Source organism: Canis lupus, chromosome 23 (genome assembly GCF_011100685.1).
Source record: "Canis lupus familiaris isolate Mischka breed German Shepherd chromosome 23, alternate assembly UU_Cfam_GSD_1.0, whole genome shotgun sequence".
NCBI lineage: Eukaryota > Metazoa > Chordata > Mammalia > Carnivora > Canidae > Canis > Canis lupus.
This window is the reverse complement of record NC_049244.1, coordinates 28,302,440-28,323,649: the sequence shown is the minus strand read 5'-3', so window position 1 is coordinate 28,323,649 and position 21,210 is coordinate 28,302,440. Positions and strand designations below refer to the sequence as shown.

The 21,210-nt window shown below is 40.7% G+C and overlaps 1 protein-coding gene across 2 annotated transcripts in view; it reads right to left on the bottom strand.

Annotated features, from left to right (window-relative positions):
- COL6A6 (collagen type VI alpha 6 chain) overlaps positions 1-21,210 on the bottom strand; it is a 142,547-nt gene that overhangs the window by 90,789 nt on the left and 30,548 nt on the right. For both annotated transcript variants that reach the window (XM_038570820.1, XM_038570819.1), the window contains exons 2-8: positions 19,932-20,029; positions 16,683-17,279; positions 14,783-15,403; positions 13,113-13,673; positions 11,738-12,295; positions 8,933-9,508; positions 6,476-7,045 (exon numbers count right to left, since the gene is read on the bottom strand). In XM_038570820.1, the coding sequence (XP_038426748.1) occupies positions 6,476-7,045; positions 8,933-9,508; positions 11,738-12,295; positions 13,113-13,673; positions 14,783-15,403; positions 16,683-17,279; positions 19,932-19,998 (3,550 nt within the window). In that variant the 5' untranslated portion in view covers positions 19,999-20,029. The remainder of the gene's footprint in view (positions 1-6,475; positions 7,046-8,932; positions 9,509-11,737; positions 12,296-13,112; positions 13,674-14,782; positions 15,404-16,682; positions 17,280-19,931; positions 20,030-21,210) is intronic.

Here is a 21,210-nt window from a genome sequence, read left to right as displayed (position 1 = left end):
GGTGTAAAAAAACAAAAGTTGGGGGAGGTGGTGGCGGAATGTTTATTTTTAGTTTACTTTGTTCAGATAAGCAGTTTTTCAGATATCTATTGTGCAAATTCCCACCTATACTATCTCCAGATACACTGGATATGTCTGACACATAAATGTCATTGTACATCTGCAAGTCTTTGAAATCAAAATGTCACTTTCAAATTTTAAATTAAGGGCCATTAGCTTGATTCATTTTTCTCCCCCCCCCCCCCACCACTTTATCGTGATTCATGTTTAGTGAGAGGGAGAAAAAAAGTTGGGTGAAGGAAAATAAATCCTAATCTGTAACCAATTTTCACCATGACATTTGAGGTAAATCAATGTTATCAAAACATCTGAAAGAGGGGTTTTATTTAGTTTTTCTTTATTATTTTGCTGTAGGTAAAAAAATCTCAAAAAAATATATATCTCCTCTGATATTCGGATAATATAATAAAAAATATATATCTCCTCTGATATTCAGAAAGGGAAATGAGAAAGAAACTAGTCAGAAGGAAGCATCAGAATATGTCCTTTTTAAAATTCCTCTTGAATCAATATCCCTTCGTTTCTATCTTGAGATTAAAAGTGTCACTCTTGAATGTACATGGTTTTAACCTCTGAACAGAAAACCATTCAGTAACCAAACTTAGTCACAGCCTTCGAGGAAAACAGTCTCTTGTGAAAAACGAACATTGGCAGAAATGCCAAATATGTCATTGAGTGATCCTGGGGACTATCCCCTCAAGTTTTTGTCTAGATTACTAAAATACAAATTCTAGTCAATAATTCTTTGTGTTTATTTAACTGATTCAAATAGACAAATGATTCCATAATAATGTGATCAAATGAATAAATTTGAAGAACAAGTCCAGAGTTGGCAACTATGTGTCTAAATTCAATTAGAGAGATGAGGCCATATTAATCAAGTAGGCTCTCTTGGGGGGAAGAGTCTTACTAACTCTACAGAGACAGCTGCCCTCAAATCAGGAGGCTTTCAGAGCTAACCAGACGTAGGGATGGTATTGAATGTGAGCTGGGGAGAAGGCTAACACTGGATTTCCAAAGAGAAATAATGAAGGATTAACCTAGGATAGCAGGAGGTGTAATAAAAAAGTGGTGATAAATGCAGGACAAATTAAGAAGGGAGTCCACAGGACTGGCTGTAGAGGGTGATAACAAGGAGAAGCAAAACCGGTGTTTTGAGCTTATGACTTATCCTCACAAACCACAGTGTGGAAGTCTGGATGGAGAAGGTCTTTAAGTGGGAAAGCCCAACATTTAATTTTGGTCACGGACTGGCCAAGATGCTGCTGCCGCTAGATAACTTTTGGCAAGTCTCTTACCCTTTCTGGGTATCGATTTTCTTGTTTAGAAGAACAAGGCTATATTTTCCAAAATAAAAATAAGGACAGAGTGAATTGGACTAAACAGGTAGTCTTACAGTTTCCTGCCAGATCTAAAAGTGCATTTTAGTTAACTGACTTATAAAGTTCATAGAGTTGATGATGGCAGAGTCTTAGTATTAAGAAATACTGTCAAGAAGGTAGAATGTAATAGATTAGAAAACAATTCTTAAATACTTTAACAGGAAAGTTGGGCTATTGGCAGTTATTGGTTGGGATAAGAGAAATTTGCTTAGGGCCTTTGAAAGAAGGGGTATCCTAGATGAAAAAAAACAATGATTTAGAAAATATGTGGTGTAAGAGACCCAGTTTATGTATATCCCAGATTTGCTGCCTCCTCCCCACCCAGCTCTGGACTTGGACATTTACCCATTGGATAGCCTCAGCTGCCACCATCATCTGATCTCCCAAAAGTGTGCAGGGAAGCTTTGTCATGGCCTCCATCATCCTCAGGGCAGGAGGGCCATGATGACTCTGCTTCTCATGTCCAACCCAACTGAACTCACAGGAACTCTGGCTGCTTCTACCGCTTCTACCACTTCTAGCCCCTGTCTAGTTTTCCCCAAAGTGCTGATTAACACAACACAGTAGGGTAGGAGAACTAATTCTCTAGGAAGGTAAACTCTGATCAATGAGAGGCAGTAGTTGGGAGGAAACTGGCAGATGGATACATCTATGCGGCGGTTCCACACAGCTTCCTTGGTGATATTCTGAATGACTTATGCACAAATTATGCTCTCTCAAGAAGCTGTAGCAAGCCTAGTAACATGTCATCTTGTATTTATTTTTTCTCCTTTCCTGTATCACTTCCCTTACACTCACTCTTTCTTCCCTGGGATTATACTCCCAAAGTATTAGCACCTAAATCATTAGCATATAAGCTTTGTTTTGAGTTCCATTTTCTAGAGAACCCAATTAAGACAGAAACATAAGGAGATCCTTATAAAGGAAAGTTGGAAACGACCATCTATTTTTGCCTTTTGTTCCCTTACATTCCTTGAATCAAATCCTGAATAAAATCCTCCCCTGGACTAGCCTCTCACTTAACTCTCCTCTTTGATACATCTACCCATGATGATGCAAATGATAAGAGGTACTACTGATTCTTTTGCTACCTAATCATGGCTCCATTAAAAAGGCAGCATTACCATGTCCTGAACACTGCCCACTATCTCCTCTAGATGGTCAGAATAGCCAGGCTCAAAGAAAAATCAGGAAAATAAACATGAATGAAGGTAAAAAAAAGACTTGGACGTTTAGTTGCTTAAGAGAATTTGTTATATGTGAAAATATTAAATTTGAATATAGCCCTCCCTGAACTGTGGCATAAATATTAATGTTCCTAAACCAGGGAGCTCTTGGTAACTTATTCTTCTGTGAACTAACCCCATGACTCCATGTATTTCTGTATTTATAAGATCATTACAAGAAATCCTCTGCAACACTCCATGGTAGTTACTAATAGTCTCTACATACTGATCATGCACTTCCCATTCATTATTTCACTTGTCCTTACAAAAGTGTTAAGTGGAAGTTCTTCTAATCTTCATTTTGCAGAAGAGGAAACTGTGACTTAGAACAACTTGTCAAGGTCTCACAGTTATTATTGTGGATCCCACACTTGGGATAGCAGATCCAGGCTTGTCTGGAGTTCATATGCTGAACGACCTCAATCTTATTTTACCACTGCCTGGGTGGCTAGTGTTGATCATGCAGGTTACAAGTTTTTCTACTAGATCTTGATGTTAGAAGCCATAGCTACTCTTAGCAGCAAGTGGTTGTGGGAACAATTTCAAAATACAAAATTATGATGCCTTAACTTCAGCTATTAATTGGTAAAGCACAACACTTAGGCACTAGTCCTTTATGATATCAGCATCAGATAGCCTAGACAACAACTCTATCGAGAAAGTAAGCAGTTTAATTAAATAACAAAAAAATGGGTTGGAGTCAGACAGACCCAGGTTTCAAAATTTGTTATCTGTTTCTTTCTGTAGGATCTGGGCCATGTTACCAATATTCCTTTGAAACCTAGTTTCCTCATTATAAATTGGAATAAAAATGAAAATCATATAGGGTTTTAAGAGAAATTAATCAAATAATGAATTTAAAATGCTTAGAGCACCATGCTTGACCCTTCACAGATGCTCAAGAAACACTGATTCTTAGTCACTTCCCTCATTTCTCTATGCAGCTGACCATCTTTTCACACACACTGAATCATAGTATACGATCAGGGAAACAGATGATTTAACTTCACAAATGAGAGAAGAAAGGGTAGTCACTTGTCCAGAGTTATACCTATTTTATTTTTTATACCATTTTAATAAGAAGCAAAGCTAGATGTATAAGCTCCAAGTCTGATTTGCTCTGAATCATACCAAACTATTATTGGATTTCCTGGACTTGGGAGTTTATAGTTTAAGAACTGATATTTTCCTATAGGAGGACTGAAGAATCGACCTCTACCTCTGAAACCAACAATACATTATATGTTAGTTAATTGAATTTAAATTAAAAAAAATTCGCTAACATGAAAAAGTACATACACGGGAAGAAAAAAAAAAAAAAGAACTGGTATTTGCTAGGATATCTGCACATGCCTTTAGAGCTTTATCAGCATTCATTCCAGCATCATCAATCCTCAGCCCACAGCTCAGCTACAAAGGCCTCACATTCTTGTTTGCTGCAGTAAAGACTTCAAGTTTATCTTGATATAGAGTACTTTTATTTATTTACTTTTACATTCATGACTATTTTCTTTAAAGAGAACTTACTACTTGGGAGTGCATACTCCTGGTTTTCATTTTCCACATGGTTTTCTTTCACACTCTCAAGTAGAGATTAGATGATTCCAAGATAATTTTCTGCCTAATAAGTGGAGATGGGTATTTCATGTGAAACAGGAAATTAGTGTGGAAGGTTTGGCTTCAGTCACCAGACATTCCAAAGTATGGGGATATCATGAAGCAGGATTTATGAAGACAGTAGTCCTAATCAATGACAGGACTTTTAACCTTTAGCTTATACATTAGGTTCTATAAAGGGTTTGAACTTATAGTTTAGAAGAGCATTTTGGGGGAGAGAACTGTTGATGTGTTGGACGGGGTCTTACTACCTGCACACATACATACACATAAAGTGGAAATTGCCTCCTTTCCTTCTAAGTCAGGTAAGTGGAGCTTAAAAAAAGAGCTCAGAGATAAGACAGGCCTAGAAATTCTAAAGAATGAGCCACAGGATGTACACTGCTCTCTCTGCAAAGAAGAAGGTGGCCACTTTGAGGGCTATAACTTATTTACTGGGGCAACTGATAATTGTAATTGTTTCCATGTTGCTGATGCACCCACATGTAAGAAGGAGCTATCATGGACCCCTCTAATCTCCATTCCAAGAAGGCTAACTGGAGGGCCAAAGAGATGGCAGTAGAATGAAGGCATCACCAGATGCTCAGAGGCTGAGGAAGGCATAAGGGACATCTGGAATTGAGACAGGTTTACCTTTCTCAAAGGAACTATAGTTGAGAAATTCTCTGACAAATGTACTTCGCTGGGGATAGAGGTGATGGAAAGCAGGGGGGGAAGTCTTTGGAAGACCCATGAATGGACCCAGATTTAGATATGGACTACGGTCACAGAAAACCGATTCTTGACAAGCATCATCAAGGAAGAACTTTTCTGTACTTCCTTAGCTCTTCTCCCTTCACCAACACATTCTGAAGAGGCCAGAAACCATGGCTAGCAACAAGAGGGCAGGGCCTGAGAGAAGGGGGTAGAAGTGATAGGTGGGTAACAATGGGTAAAATGCCAACCATGTGTGGCCTCCCCTGTCATGCTGGGTGAACTGCCTGTGGGAGGCTAGGAAAGTGGAATAACCTTGAGTGAAGTTTTTAGTTTTAACGGTTACCCTTTGATGGACATACTAATCACCAAGAAAAGGTTCACTTATTTCTTGAAAGTGAGTAGGGGCAAGGGAAGAGCTGGCCTCCATGAATAAATTTAATGGATCAGTGGTAGACAAAAATGAAGTGACTTTACTTTGAGTAAGCATGACACCTGGGATGAAATTATAAAGTTTAAATATTCATTTTCTCATTTAATCTTGACAATGATCCTTTGAACTAGGTGCTGCTATTGCTCACATTTTATAGATGAGAAAATTAAACTTAGAAAAGTTAACTAAGGAACTTGTCCAAGAAAAAAGTGGCCATTGAACAAGGATTTGTAGCCAGGCTCTCTCCAGAGCTGCCTGCTAGAAACCAGATAGCTTTCCTCTTCCTGGTGAAAATCTAGTTTATGTTTACCACAGGTAGTTACACAAAACCACAGGCAACCTACTGGGCACATCTACAAAAATTAGAAAAAAAAAAAAAAACACCCCTCTTTAAAGACCTTTCCTTCATCTGTTAGAAAATGTCAAAATAGATTAACTTTGAGGTATTTTCTAACAGCTGTAGTAAAAAGTTTCCTAATAAAAGATAGAAATCTCTGGGGTGCCTGGATGACTCAGGGGTTGAGCCTCTGCCCTTTAGCTCAGGTCGTGATCCCCGGGTCCTAGGATCGAGTCCTGCATTGGGCTCCCTGCATGGAGACTGCTTCTCCTTCTGCCTATGTCTCTGCCTCTCTCTGTGTGTCTCTCATGAATAAAAAAAAAAAAGCTAGAAATCCTCAGGGTTGTTCTATACCACAGCACTTGGCAGCTTGAAGGCCCTATGGCCGGGCAACCAAAACCTGTCAAGTAGTTTACTTCTTTGAGACATGGTCTCTAACCTCTGAAACCAATGAGGTCGTAAACAACGGCCTTTCTCTTTTGCAAAGGGGGCATGCATTCCCAGAAGTGGGGTGGGGGTGGTGTGTGTGAGACAAAGGCTCACAGCTGTCCTGTTTTTCAATCCACAAGTCACAAAAAATTACTTGATGACTGAAAAGTTCAATCTGAAATCCAGAGGCACAAATCTAAATTCTCCTACCAACCCCTGGGGATGTAAATAGAGCTTGAAGAAAAAGTCAGCAACATAGGGAAAGAAAAAAAATATGAAGGACGCATTAAATACTTACTGCTCTCACCCCCCGAGGTACAGATGTTGCGAACTATCCTTTTCTTGACCTTTGTCAGTTCATCAAAGTTATGAACCGTCAGTTTTTTATCTGCAGTCCCGGTGATCTGAATGAGCTGCTGGTCATCCACATCCCCAATGCCCACAGAATAAATGTCAATACCTTTGTGTCTCAGCTCTTCAGCAGCCTGAGCCACCTCGTCTTGAGACTGGCCATCTGTGAGGACCAGCAATACCTGTGGGGTACCTGCGTTTATCCGGCTGCCCATGTCTGGCCGGAAGTAATCCCCCACCTCTCGGAGTGCGGCACCGATGTGTGTGTATCCAAAGATTTGCTGGATGTTTTCAATCTGAAATGAGATCTCATTTTTGCCTATGAAAGTTCCTAGTGGAAATTCTGGCCGATAGGTATGGCTAAACTGGGCAGCACCTATACGCACTCTGTTGACACTGACATCAAAGTCTTGAACAACAGATGCCAAGAATTCCTTCATCTTCTTGAAGTCATCTGGATGAATGCTGTTTGAACCATCCATGAGGAAGACAAGATCTACTTTTTCAATTTCACAATCTACAAGAGAGAGGAAAGGGAGTAACAACAACAAAAATCAAGTTATTTTTTCTTTCACCCAGCAAGTGCAGATTATGTGTTTGAGCTATATAGAAGGGATATTTCTGAAGATGGTTTCGTATCATATGCCAACCAATGGTCACATTAATTGAGAGGAAATAAAAACAATCAGTTCATAAAGGCACAAGCAACTCACACATCCTTTTTATGCCTTTCTTGGGATTTCCATTTGGTCTTATACCATTTTTTTCCCCTAAGATGCCAGGGAAATGGGGGTAGTGCCACAGAAAACTTGTTCTTACCTACAATGTAGCAGTAATCCCTCCAGAAAGCCCAGAGATAACAGTAGCAGAGCAAGAAAAAATAAAATAGCACACATCCATTTAGGGACTCAAACAAAAAAGACATGATCTGTATTATTCACTTGGCCTCCCTGGCTAGTTAAGCCAATCAATGATTTTCTGGTTATTATTAGGGTGAACTAAGGTTTTGAAATCATGCTTTCCAGCCTATATCTTGGCTGTTTCCCTCTTTTTCAGCCTCCTTTCTGGCACATATAGGCAAAAATCTCTACTTGAGAAAAATATTTTTGAGCAATGCAATATAGTTTAGAGATGCTTCCTTTTTATTAATACAACAAATACAAAACAAAAAGAATATGAAAGACCACTGCCAATGAATGAGTTATACTTGGCACATACTCTTATGTGTTCTTTAGCCTTCTGGTAAACATTATCATTTCCTTGAATTCCCCCAGAGATCTCACCACTGACTTGACTTAATTAATTCTCGTTAGCCTAAGATTAAAGGTATCTGGGATTCCTGCAGTTGAGATAAGCAAGGAAGAGATAAAGAGAAATATGGTAAATAGATCCTTCAGGAACTGGTTAACTCATTAAATTCTTGTTTCAAATAAAGGAAATAAATTCCTCAGTTTCATATAAAGGAAATAAAGCCCTTTAAAACACACACACACACACACACACACACACACACACACACCCCCCACACCCAAGGGAGAGCTTTCAATACAAAAATTCAAGTCTACTGCAGAAGCTGACCTTGAAAGGATAGATCAAATTTTAGGCACTGGCAAACTGAGCTAAGAGCTGTCCCAGTTTTCAGTAAAACCCAGACAAATTTCACTGAGAGAAAGAAAAAGGGTAGTAGCTGTCTTCTAAGGGTGCAAGGCACAGGAAAGCCAGAAAAGTTATAAAATTTTTAAAAGGAACTATACCCAAGATGTTAGATTAATAGCAATTCACTTAATAATACTTAGCATTTTTAGTAAAACACACTAAAACACACAGGACAGAAGACTTTAGGTGATGACTGCTGGATCTTGGGAAGAGGCAGAATTTGATTTATGTGAAAAGCAGAAGGAAGAAGTAGTGAGTGAAAAGGATGTGTAAACTTTGTATTCAGAGAAACAAAACCTGTTAAAAAATGATGAATTCCCCATAATTACAAGAGTTTAGGTAACAAGCAGGAAAATTGTAGGAGGTATTCCTCTTTGGGGAGGAGACCAAATGAAACAAACGTCCTTGAGATCCTTCCAACCCTGAGATTCTATAACAGTGGGAAAGTTCTAGGACAATTAGCACTCCTTTTCTCCTCTCTAGAGAACTTGCTCTGAAGGGCTATTGCTTTGGTTTCTCCCTCCCTTGGGCCTCTCATTTAAGAAAAACTTAAATGACAAACCAGGACACCTAGGTGGCTCAGTGGTTGAGCATTTGCCTCCTGCTCAGGGCGTGATCTCAGGTCCAGAGATCAAGTCCCACATCAGGCTCCACATAGGGAGCCCGCTTCTCACTGCCTATACCTTTGCCTCTCTCTTTCACATGAATAAATAAAATCTTAAAAAAAAAAAAAAAAGACAAATCTTACCTACTTTTGAAGAGTTACATACACTGGCTGACACATCTGAAAATATTCCCTTCAGGCCTCCAAACGTCTCCACGAAGAAGTACTTATCACTCGATCCTGCCATAGCTAGCAGCTCCACAGGATTTGCACCGGCGATCCCCACAGCCAGGACAAGGATGCCTTTGTCCCTCAAGGCCTTGGCTGTGTCATTGAGCTTATCCGCATCGTGGGATTCCCCATCAGTGATCACAATGAGGACTTGGGGGACCCCTTTGTGCAGACGGCTGCCACGGGCTTCGGTGAACATGTGGTCTGAGAAGCCTAATGCCTCAGCAGTGTAAGTATTGCCCCCCATGGGCTGGTCCTTCTGAAGCACCGAAATCACCTCCCATTTTGTGCTAAGGTCATCCAGATAAAACAGCACCTCCGGGTCATCTGCATACTTCAGAGCCCCAAATCGGACTTGATTCTTGCCAACATCAGCTTTTTTCACCAAGTCAACCATAAAGTCTTTCATGATATTATATTCATCATGGTCAATGCTTCCAGAACTGTCAATTACAAACACAACATCCAAAACCTCAATCCGCTTGCATTCTAAAAGAGGAGGGAAAAAGGAAAACCACATGAGCTTAGCTTTGGACATCATGGAAGACTCTTCTCCCCACACCTGTGTTTTTAATTGCCAGGGTCTCCTCTCCATAGGATCAAGCTGTACATCAGAATGCCTACTCCTTGGGTAACAGGCACAATACATGTATGTTTGTGCTGCCAGTGTGTAGAAATACTCAGTAAGGTAAGCTTTTAGGACAAGGCAGATATGAAGCCAATTATAGGGGGTGGAGGAAGGGGGCAATAGTCCCAGGATCACAGAAATAAACACTTCAAATACTTTGGACTAAAAAGGAAAAATACAATTCTGTAGAAATTCTCCTGTATAAATAGCTTCTTCAACATGTGCTTTCATTTACACAAATTCATCTTTTTTTTTTCTTTTTTAAGCCCAGAGATGAGATTTTATTCTTAAGATAAACCTTGGAGAAAGGACCACATGAAAATGAATTTGGCAACACTGTATATTTTTTCAGTTTTATGATAGCTGATTCTTCAAGGTTACATTTTTTCCTCTTTTAACTTTCCTGAACATTATCTGTTTTCATTATTGGGCTTCATCACAGAAATCAGCCCATTTCACACTTGGCCTAACTAAGTGGCTCTAGCATGACGCTCCTGTTAACATTTCAAACTTCGGGTCAATGGCATGGAAAAGTAAAGTGGGAAAGACCCAGTTAATACTTAATCCATTTGTGTGCAACATATTCTATCTAAAGGTGCAGAATTCCAAACTCTAACTCATTCATTCTAGAGAAGTGGGATCGTCAGATGGTTAATGATTTAATCCTTATGTAGCACAATCTCTTGACAGGCTTTGGGAAGATAGGTTCCAAATGTTAACTCACCAATTCTGGAGAAATGGAATGGCGACAGAGTAGCCCACCTCCCTAGGGGCTCACCATATTTCCTTCCACTGTCAGCCACCTGCTTGCTATGTGGCAGAGCTGTTGAAAACCTCGAGCCAATGTACTTATCCCACTGACTAGAGACCACGTTTACATAGCCATAAACCAAATTCTCAAGAAAGGCTGGCTCTACAAAAGAAGACGCTATGCCTCTCTGGCTATATGGACTGCCTTGGGGAGCCTGCCTGTATTACCCAAGGGGCTTGGGGGTGGGTAGATTTCTCAGTGTTGGCATGCTTTGAAGAGTTTAAATTTGCTCTGGATAGAATTATCAGGAAATGCAATCCACGGATATTTTCTACAGAGCATGGACCACAATCACCAAACCTTCCAGTGGAAATCGAACAGAACCATTATTTGAAAAACACTGTTCCTCCCTTTCCTCAAAACTCCATTAAGATCCATCTCCTTTAGAGAGACTTTTCAAAATGCCTCTATCATCAAGCCCCATGGATCACAGTGTAAATCAGTCCCTTCCATTTGTTGGACTTGTTTTTTTTTATCACTCACTTGACTCTAGTTTCATGGAAGGAGGAAAGGGACTCAACTATTTACTTCCTTTGAGGCATCCATTGTTCAAGTTCCCATATTATATCTCTCTTTTATAGGATATAACAACAGTGTTTTTACAAACGTTATCTCAGTTTATATAAGTACTGGTTTTCAGATATTGTAAAACAAACAAAACAAAACAAAACAAAAATTTACTTTAGATGTTAGGTCAAAGGGGAGCCATCTTGCCTAGGAGGTTATGCTCCAGCATTGCATGGTTATGTCCTTTGACTACAGTACAGAGGTTATGTCCTGTTCTGTAGCCAAAGGACACAGGTTATAGGAGGCTGACCCCTGGCCTCCAGGTGGACAGACTTCAAGGTAGAATTCATGCTCTAGAGACCCCATGGGATCCGGCTGGAGCGGTGCCCGGAGACCACCTCCTTGCTTAGCTCTTACACATGCCCTCTGTCCTGCTTTCCTTACTCCCCTTCTGAAATGCCTCTTCAATAAATCACTTCCACAAGGATCCCTGACTCAGCTTCTGCTTCCAGGGAACCAGACCTAAGATATCACCCTAATGCTCTCGCTCTACAAATGGGAAACAATCTAGGCAGACCAAAACTGTTCTGTATTAATTCGATAACTCTGCTGAGGAAAGGTGCTTTTCATAGGTAGGTCAAAACCCACTGGGATGAACATTTTAATTAAACAAGTGTATAATGTTCAAACAGTATTTTACTTAATTCCAGGCATAATGGCTAACATGGACATGTGTTTGGATAATCCCACTAGTGTATATACCCACACCTACCTTCACGGGGGCTGCATATTCCAAAAACAAGATCATCTTCAATGTGTTGCAGAATATCAAAATTCTCAACATAAAAAACCATCTCCGGCCTCCCGCTGATTTCCTCGAGCTGAGTGACATTGGAACCAAACACCCCCACAGAGTAGATAATTATGCCTTCTTGTCGAAGTGCTACTGCTGGGTCCTTGACTATGTCCTGAGCTTCACCGTCAGTGATGAGGATGAGAAACCTCCTGACATTGGGCCGGGCCCCTTTGGCAGGGCTGAAGTACTGAGAAACGAAGGTCAGGGCACTACCAGTCAAGGTGGTTTCCCCAATGTGAGCCATCCGGTCTATTGCATTTGAAATTTCGTTTTGGGACATATATCTGTTGAGCTGGAATTCCTCCTTATTGATGTCACTGAACTGGACTACGCCGATCTGCACTCGATCTGCCCCAATCTGAGATTTGCTCACCAGGTTTTTCATAAATGTTTTCATTTTGATGAAGTTTTCAAGTCCTATACTGCCAGAACTGTCCACCAGAAACATGATGTCTGCTTTCATCTCTTTGCATGCTGTGTGGGAGAAGGCAAGATGTTTATTCAAGTTGACTTCAGGTCAAAAAGAAAGATTAAGGGTACACAAGAAAATCCAAAACACAAATAATTCTACATTGAAGGTAAGTGTGAGCTTGGTAAGGATTGCTAGCAGGTAAATAAAGACTGCAAGCAATAAAGGTGAGACTATTCTATTTGTTATTTAGAGCTTTAATATATAGTTCAGGATATCTCAACCCAGCACTACTGACAATTTGGCTGGATAATTTTTATCATGGAGGGCAGTCCATGCATTGTTGTATACTGTAGGACATTTGGCAGTGTTCCGACCTCTACCTGTTAGATGCCAGGGGCCCTCACCCAGTAATGACAACCAAAAATTTTCTAGACATTGCAGGTATCCCCCAAGTGGGTGAAAATCACCCCTGGTTGAAGACGACTAATATAGTTCTAAAAGGTTTCATATAAGTTTTATTAAAAAGCAATTTAAATAAACCTGAGATACTCTTTCAAAACCAGAAATCATTTTCAGTGTCTAATTATAGGTCTATCCTAGCAGGGATTTGTGGGAAGAGGCTAATCAATATTTATTAGGGAGAACTCCAAACATCTTTCTTAGTCTTTTTTTTTTTTTTTTTCATCTTTCTTAGTCTTAAGATATTAATTAGAACAACACTATAGTGGGCTCTTAATTTTGTTCTGGAGAACACAGCTACTCAAGTCAACAAACCTTGACTTTGAAATTTATATTGTTTCTCTAAATCTGCGATGTCAAGTACTACAAGAAGGTAATTGATGAGCTAAAGTCAAAAAGTAAAGCCACCATGTCCCCTACCTTCTTCAGCACAGATTTCTTGAACAACTTGGTTTCTTATGTCTTTTAAAGCATCAAAGTCATGCACATAGTACACCCTCTTGTCCTCGCCTGCAATTTCTCGCAGCTGTGTTTGGTTGGCCTCCTTGACCCCGATGGCATAAACGCGAATGAGTTCTTCTCTCAGTCTGTTTGCAGGCTCTAAGATGCTATCCTTGGACATGCCATTCGTCAGGACAACAAGATGACAGGGCACTCTGTTTCCTCGTTGCTTCTTTGCTTTTTGCAACAGCCCTAGTGTGAAATTTAGGGCTGCACCCGTGTTTGTGTTCCCACCCATCTGCCGAATGTTCTCAATGGCCTTTCCCAAGTCATGCTTATTAGTGTATTTATTGATCTCAAATTCCAGGTCCCAGCTGTCCGCATACTGAACAGCCCCAACCCGCACCTTTTGGGGTGCAATGTTGAACATTCCTACAACCTCGGACAGGAAGGTCTTCATTTCGTGGAAGTCTGTGGCCTGGGTGCTTCCAGAGCCATCAATGAGCAGATAGATGTCTGCTTCTTCAGTATCCACACAACCTAAAATGGAACCAGAAAATTGGCTGTGGCCCTTCTTCTGTGAAGAAGGAATGGGAATAGATGGGAATTAAAATAATACAAGAATCTTCAGATGAAAAAATGGAAAACAGCTTCTAGGCACAAAAGACACTCTGCTAGCTTAATGTAGGGAAATCTTAGCAACACTGGGGCCAAATGAATTGCTTCTGACAGTTTAAAACTATTTGGATAGTTCTCTCCCATGAATCAGAGCAAATCTGGATACAATAAAAGATTAGAAAGAATACTTGAAGGTGATTTTTACAAGTCACTTCCCTCATTAGTGAATAACAGCTCAGCAAACAGGCAAGCAGTTTGCTGGGAAACAGAAGTCATTTAACTGGATACTGTGGGCCGAGGAGCTCTTTTTTAAAAACTTGAACTATTTACTCCTCCATCTACTCCTAGACAGTTAACAAAACTACGATTTTGGCCAGTGTCCTTATTTGCATAGAACAATGACACTTTTATAGTAAACATGCTAGAAATCTCTGTTGGAGAATGTATACATATACATGTACACACACGTCTCCAAATTACATAGTAGGCATGTGTATATATGAAATATTGAAAACACATCACTCTCTGTCTCTCCAAACTCACAGATAGCTGAATAGTGCTTCACAACAAATCACTCGGCCCTCAAACCAAATCGCACTTCTGTTTCTTCTCCAAGTTGGAATTCGAGGGTGATGGAAGAAGGAAAGGAGAGAAAAGTACAAAAAGAAAGAAAAAAAAAAAGAAGTAAAGGCAAGAGCAGGGGAACACAAGAGGCAAAGGAGAAAAAGGAAAAGGCAGAAAAAGGACAGCGGCTGGCGTTCTGGGGTGTTTAGGAGTCATGGAGAACCCTGGTAACACCGCACAGAGGAGCAAGTAAAGGGGCAACCCCTGCTCCCCGTTTCAGCCCCTCAGTGGCTTGCATTCTTCCCCAGTTTATCCTCTGTGTGACCAAGTGAAAGTCAGAAGTGGGGAGCTAACTGATCCTCCCTCCGCACAGCATCCTGCCCGCCCGTTCTCTGCACAGCACATGTGAGACCCAGGAGGCAGAAGCGAAGGCTCTGAGCGCGCCTTCTCCCAGCTGAGGCCTTTACCGGATTTGAGCGTTTCAGTGCGTTCCGAGAAGACAGAGACAGTGAGCGTGATCTGGTTCCGCAGCTTCTTCAGGAACGTCTGGTTGTGCGCGGCCAGCTCGGAGAAGGTTTTCAGTTTGGACACGTGCTGCTCGGCAGGGTGAGAGGCGATCTTCTCCAGCTGGCTGTCGCTGGCCCCCTCTATGCCCATGGTGAAGATGGTCACCCCCTCGCGCCGGAGGTTAACAGCTGCCTTGGTCACGTTATCCTCTGAGGGCCTGTGGGTCACCAGCACCGCAATCTGGGGCACCCCCTGATTCTTCCGACTGCCGTTGCGTGCACTGAACACTTCCTTCCTGATTTTTCTGATGGCAGCCCCTGTGTAGGCCTTCCCGGCCCGGGGAGAGAGGTTCTGTATATTCTGGAGAACCTCCGACTTATTTACGCCCCTGCTGAGTGAGTTTATCACCTTCGTCTCATTGCTGTAGGTCACCAGGCCAACCCTCATGCAGTTTTCCTTTATGTCAAGGGCAGATACACTCTCTTCCAGGAATTCCTTAAGATAGTCAAAGTTCTCCTGGCTGCCGTTGACGGACACATCCAACAGGAACACCAAGTCAGCCACAGACGGGCCTTGGCAAACTGTGTGGACAAGGAAGGAACAAGTACAACTTTAGCTGGAGGTTTGGCATCTTGGCTCAGCATTACGAGGCATGGAGAATATCTACCAGAACCCGGTTCCACACTTAAAGAAGGCTGCATGCAAAGTGATCATGAAGCTGAGATCACAAGGTCCTACATTCAAGTACTGGATCTTAGCTCAACTCCCAGCTTTAATTTCCCTATCTGTAAAAACAGTATTTAGCTCATGAAATTGTTATGGGGGATTAAATATCATAATGTGCTTAGCATGGAGCCTAGTACATAAAAGTCACTCCGTGAATAGCTGCCACTGGGATCATATTAAAACATCATTAAAAATCAAGAGGTAGAGTCCAGATATTCCTAAGGTATGGTAATGGACTAGCAATTGCACTTCACGTTATTTTATTTGGGAAAGATGCTAGTAATAGGATTCATATTTTCATAGATTGCCACAAGAAAAGCATTCTCCATTATCAATAGACACTTATGCTGCCTCGTTGAAACGGATTAACTGGCAATCATGTGAGTTTCCTGTGTTACTTATTTACACTTGTACAGTTTGAGCAAATTATTTTTTACTGGCTCTCTCCTGCTCCTCACTTGAATGATGTTCATCAACATCTGGCCATTCTGTTAATACAAGAGGACAGACTAGGACCGCAGGTTGGAGGTAGAACAGAACACAGGGAAGCTCATCTAGAGCAGAGCAACAGAAGGGAGGCAGTGTGGGGATGTAGCTGTGCGGGCCTGGGGAATCCAAGCACCCGATCTACCCGATTTCAAACTACAGCCTGGCCTGGAGCCAGGCCATGTCACCTCAAAGGACTCCTGCCAAGTTTCTTTCTGTAGAAGCAGGGGTTTGGCCTACCTGAAGTTGTTTCTAGGCCTAACATTCTTGATTACATTATGTTGTTTCAGCAGGCAAGGATTTCATTAGGAACAAATTTACCTTTTAAATGAACCAGTAATAAAACTACATAGCAACTGAAGCCCAAGGAGACCAAAAGCTCAGAGGTAAGCTAGGTGGGAGGGAGCTGTTCCTGAATTGTAAGATGCGTCAATGACATGCAACCTGAGAAGTGAAACATAGAAAGCCATGGGGTCACTGGATTTACAATGGCCACCATCATTGGGTCCCCTTGAACACATGAATACTTAACATCTGAAAATGCAGCCCCGCTTTTGGTGAAAAGGGTCTTCATAGCTCAATCCTCTCCCCCTACTGATTTTTCAGAAGCATTTAATCATCATTCCTATCCACATGCCCTAAACCTACCTTCCACAAGAATGTCATCGGTGGCTACCTCCCTGTACTGGGTGGCTTCCTTGATGATCTGCGTCATGTTTGGGGCAAACGCTCCAAGGTCCCTGGCCGACCGCAGGTTGAAATGAAACTGCCCCGTGGCCATGGCCTTCAGCTCCTGCTCAGACGCGCTCTGCAGCCCCACGGAGATGATTCTCACTCCGTCTCCCCGCAGGGCCTTCGAGGGCTCCTCCACGTCATCCTCGGACTCGGCCGAAGCCAGGACCACCAGAATCGGGGGAAACTGCTTCTTGTCCCTCCCGCTGTCGGGCCTGGAGAAGTAGGTCCTGTGGGCCTTCCGGAGGGCTTGGCCTATGCGCAGGGAGCCACCAACGAAGCCGAAGTTCTTCTTGAGGTGGTTCAGCATGGGGTTCCTGCTCTTGAACGTGCCCAGCTGGAACTCACTGTGGAGCTGGTCGCTGTACTGGGCCAGGGCCACGCGGTACTTGTGGGCCTCGATGGGGAGGCTGCTGATCATTCTGTTGATGAATGTTTTCACAAGAGGGAAGGACTTAGCTCCCAGGTGATCGGAGCTGTCCACCAGAAACACGACATCTGCATACTCAGGACCTACGAACCCAGAAACATATAAACAAAGCAAGAACTTTAGAAATGTACTACCCTGTCTAATGCCATCTATATATAGAAAAACTAATTTTCCATGATTTGTATCTTTAATACCTTCCCAATGAACTGAAAATAATAGCCTGAAATTACACATTCTCTCAAGAAATCTGTATATTGGACTGATTCCTCACCCTCTGATTTGAGCTCATCACAAATTAGGCATCACTTTTGCATGGAATTAATTAAAAATAGGTAAATTTAGAGAAGTAAAAACCTTGGGTTTTTATAGCTTTAGTACAAAGCTAAACTTTTATAGTATGTGTGTGTGTATATAATATATATATATATATATATACGTATATATACGTATTTATATATACACAGTATATATAACTTAACTTTAGTGGCTGATTCACCCTCCCTCCCCCCCTTTTTTTTGCTTTCAGAATTTCACCTCAGTTTATATCAAGAGAATAAAAATTTTAATTGAGAATCATATTGCCTCGAATTTGTTAGAATGGAGAAATCTGAATGACACTCTTCCATTGTGATTCCTCTTTAAGCAATGCAACGGTGATCTAATTTATATACATATTGGTTTTGTATTCCCAAGAGTTAGACTGAAAGTTTAAAAATACCTAAAAATCATAAAAAATGTGACATATTTAAAGTTGTTTACAATATTTTTTGATGAACCAGATAAGTAAGCACTATAATTGGTCAATTTATTCTTACAAAGTAAAACTTGATAGAAACCAGTATGCTAAACCTAGGAAAGGGATTTATAGCTTTAGTTTATATTACAAACAAATAGGAATACAATACTTTGTTGACCTTTTCAGGCTTCATTCAATGCCAGGTTCAATGCTAGGTATATAGAATTAGACTTTTATGTTGATAGGAAATCACTGGGTTTAAGCACAAAATGTCATTCATTGGTAATCTGGTGGTTTGAATTCAGAGTTCTCACCACTTTAGTAGAAGATCTATTTTCTGTCTGGGGAAGGGAGGGAAAGGTCTGTCTGACTGATGGTGTAGATTTAAGAAAATATGGTGTAATGGAACAAAGAACAGAAGTTCTGGCTTTGTTATCAGCTAACTCCACCTGCTCTGTCAAACCATTCAATATACTCGGGCCTCCTGTTCCTCACCTTTAAAATGAGTGGATTCAATTAGAAAATATATACAGTCCTTCCTCACTCTGAGATTCTGATGAGCTGAAGTGGTTATAAGATACATTTCAGTTTAACTTGGGTGGCTCAGCGGTTTAGCACTGCCTTCAGCCCAGGGCCTGATGATCCTGGAGACCCGGGATCGAGTCCCATGTCGGGCTCCCTGCATGAAGCCTGCTTCTCCCTCTGCCTGTGTCTCTGCCCCCTCCCCCCCCCCCGTCTCAAATAAATAAATAAATAAGTAAGTAAGTAAGTAAGTAAGTAAGTAAGTAAGTAAGTAATCTATAAGATAAATTTCAATCAAATTAAAATAACTTCAACCTCTTCCTGTCTACAACCGCTAGGAAACCAGCGTTGGCACCCCACTTGTGGTTTCATTCTCTTGATAGCAATATGATAGAGGCATAGAGGGTAATATTCTTTCCTGTCTTCTAAAGAACCTAATTTCAACCAGTTTGAGACTTCTTTGATGACTATATAGCCAGCATTGACTTCAGAGGAAGAAATACATGAGGGTGAATCAACATTGTTTTCCAAGAGAAGTCTGGAAATCCTACGAGGACTGTCAAGGAAGCCCTGCCCAAGGTGGCTAGACTTGGGATCAAAAGTGACCTTTCTGTTCATGAATGAACAGAAGAAAGGAAATGTATACAATATCTTGTATGAAGAAAGGAAATGTAGACAATTGGCACATGAGATAGATTTGGGTTCTGATATGGCCTGACATTATGTCTGAACCATAGAACAGCAGGGAAAAAGCACTGCCTCTCTTTAAAAAGCTTAATATCAAGCCCAGTGAAACATCAAAAGATGATATTTATAGAATAAAGTCTAGTTTCTCTCTTCAGAAGGTCTTGACTTACTTCCAAGGTCAGAGTCCTTGAGAAAACCATGAAAGCCAACATAGGTGGCCTTGGACATGGAGTGGCCAGTATAAGAACTCCCTATTTAGAGATGGTAGCGGCAGTGATGGGTACACCAGTATTTTGACTTCATGTCCACTGGATAAAGATTACTGACAGTAGACAGCTATGGAGCTTTCTCTTCAGGGCAAAAGCACTTTCTTTACAATAAGCAGACAGTTGAAATTGGAGCAAAATCTAGATACTTAACTAAGACAATATTTTGGCACAAATGAACTAGGAAGAGACAGGCCAAATTTTCCAGGCCTGAATCTAATATTAAGAGACAGAATTTTCATGCAAACTCCCAAAAGACCTAAAAGGGGTTGAAATTGAGGACAAAATAACAGTTCTCATATCTTTGTATCATAACTAAGGAATAACATCCAGAAACAAATGATCTTTAAAGGAACACAGGTTGACATCAAAAAGAAATTGAGCTACCATCCATATCATTAAAATCAAAGCAAAGCAAAATTCTTGATTTTTAAGTATGTCAAACTCATATTATCTATTTTCCCTAGTGAAGATTAAGGAAAAGAATTTTTTTTTTTTTTTTTTTTTTTTTTTTTTTTACTTACCAGAATCTTTGTTCATAGAGACAGGAGAACAAATTATTATGAGGAATAAAATCAGCAGCATTTTCATACTATGACCTAAAAAATCTCCAACTTGAAATCTGAAAAGGCAAAAATATAAACACCTAAAATTGTTGTGAATATTATTTTGGAGTCAAGACATGCACATAAAAGCACACAAAATTTTACAGCAAACTGGGTGCCACAGAAGGCAGAATTTCTGAGTTTCTGAGCGGTGTGAAGTGCCCTAGGGAAAAAGATCCACAAACTGGACACAGCCATAGAAGATTTTCCTGGTTCAAGACCCTGTAGAAATATGAAATTTTGAATTGTCAAAGGAGGCAGCCAGCATTCTAGTTCCAACAATATTTTGTGTCTCCATTAGTCATTTTCCCTGTACCCTATGTTACCCTTGGTCCCCTCACTGCCAAAATAACTTAGAGTTCACAGCTGGGACACAGTCTAAGACTTGATTTGTAATTTCTCCATCATGAACATGTAGGTGTGTATCCTATTTGAGAAGTATTCTTAGATCTGGTCAAAATTCCATTTTTCTCTTCCTACACAATTAGAAAGCTAACCATTTTCTTTTATCCTTAAATTTGAGAGAAAGCATAAAAGTGGTGAACCTCCATTTTCCATATAGCTATCTTGCTCCTTGAAATGACTCCATTTGCACCATTTTGCTTCCAACTACCTAGAACTGTGTGAGGCAAGGGTTTTCCAATTCTACTTTGTCCTAAAGCATTTTCATCCACCTACTAGAAGTATTCACTTCATAGAATGAAATAAAATATTAAATATACTAAAAATAAATATTTTCATGAGGCAGGTTGGGCTTTATTCATTCATTCATCCACTCAATGAAAAAAAAAAATCAATGAATCCATATTAATGAACTAGTATCTCTGTTTCTTGCTTAATTCTTGCCCAAACATGAATTTGCAATATTATATATGGCTGTCTCACTGCTTGTCAGGCAGGCTCCTAGTACTTAGTACTTTATCCCTTCAGAAAAGGGACCTGTGCCATGCAAAATTCCATCCCCATTTACTCACCTACTCTATCATCCCTCTGACATTTTGGAATTTGGGACTCTGCTCTGTTCCTTCATAAGAAGCCTAGATGATATAAACTTTTCAGGCTGTAAGTCAATTTATCAATCCTATTCCAAGGTAATTTAGTGAACTGGAAGGGGTTCACAAGAGATTGTTTTTAGTTCAACCCTTTCATTTTTTTTTAAAGATTGATTGATTGATTGAAGACAGAGAGAGAGACAGAG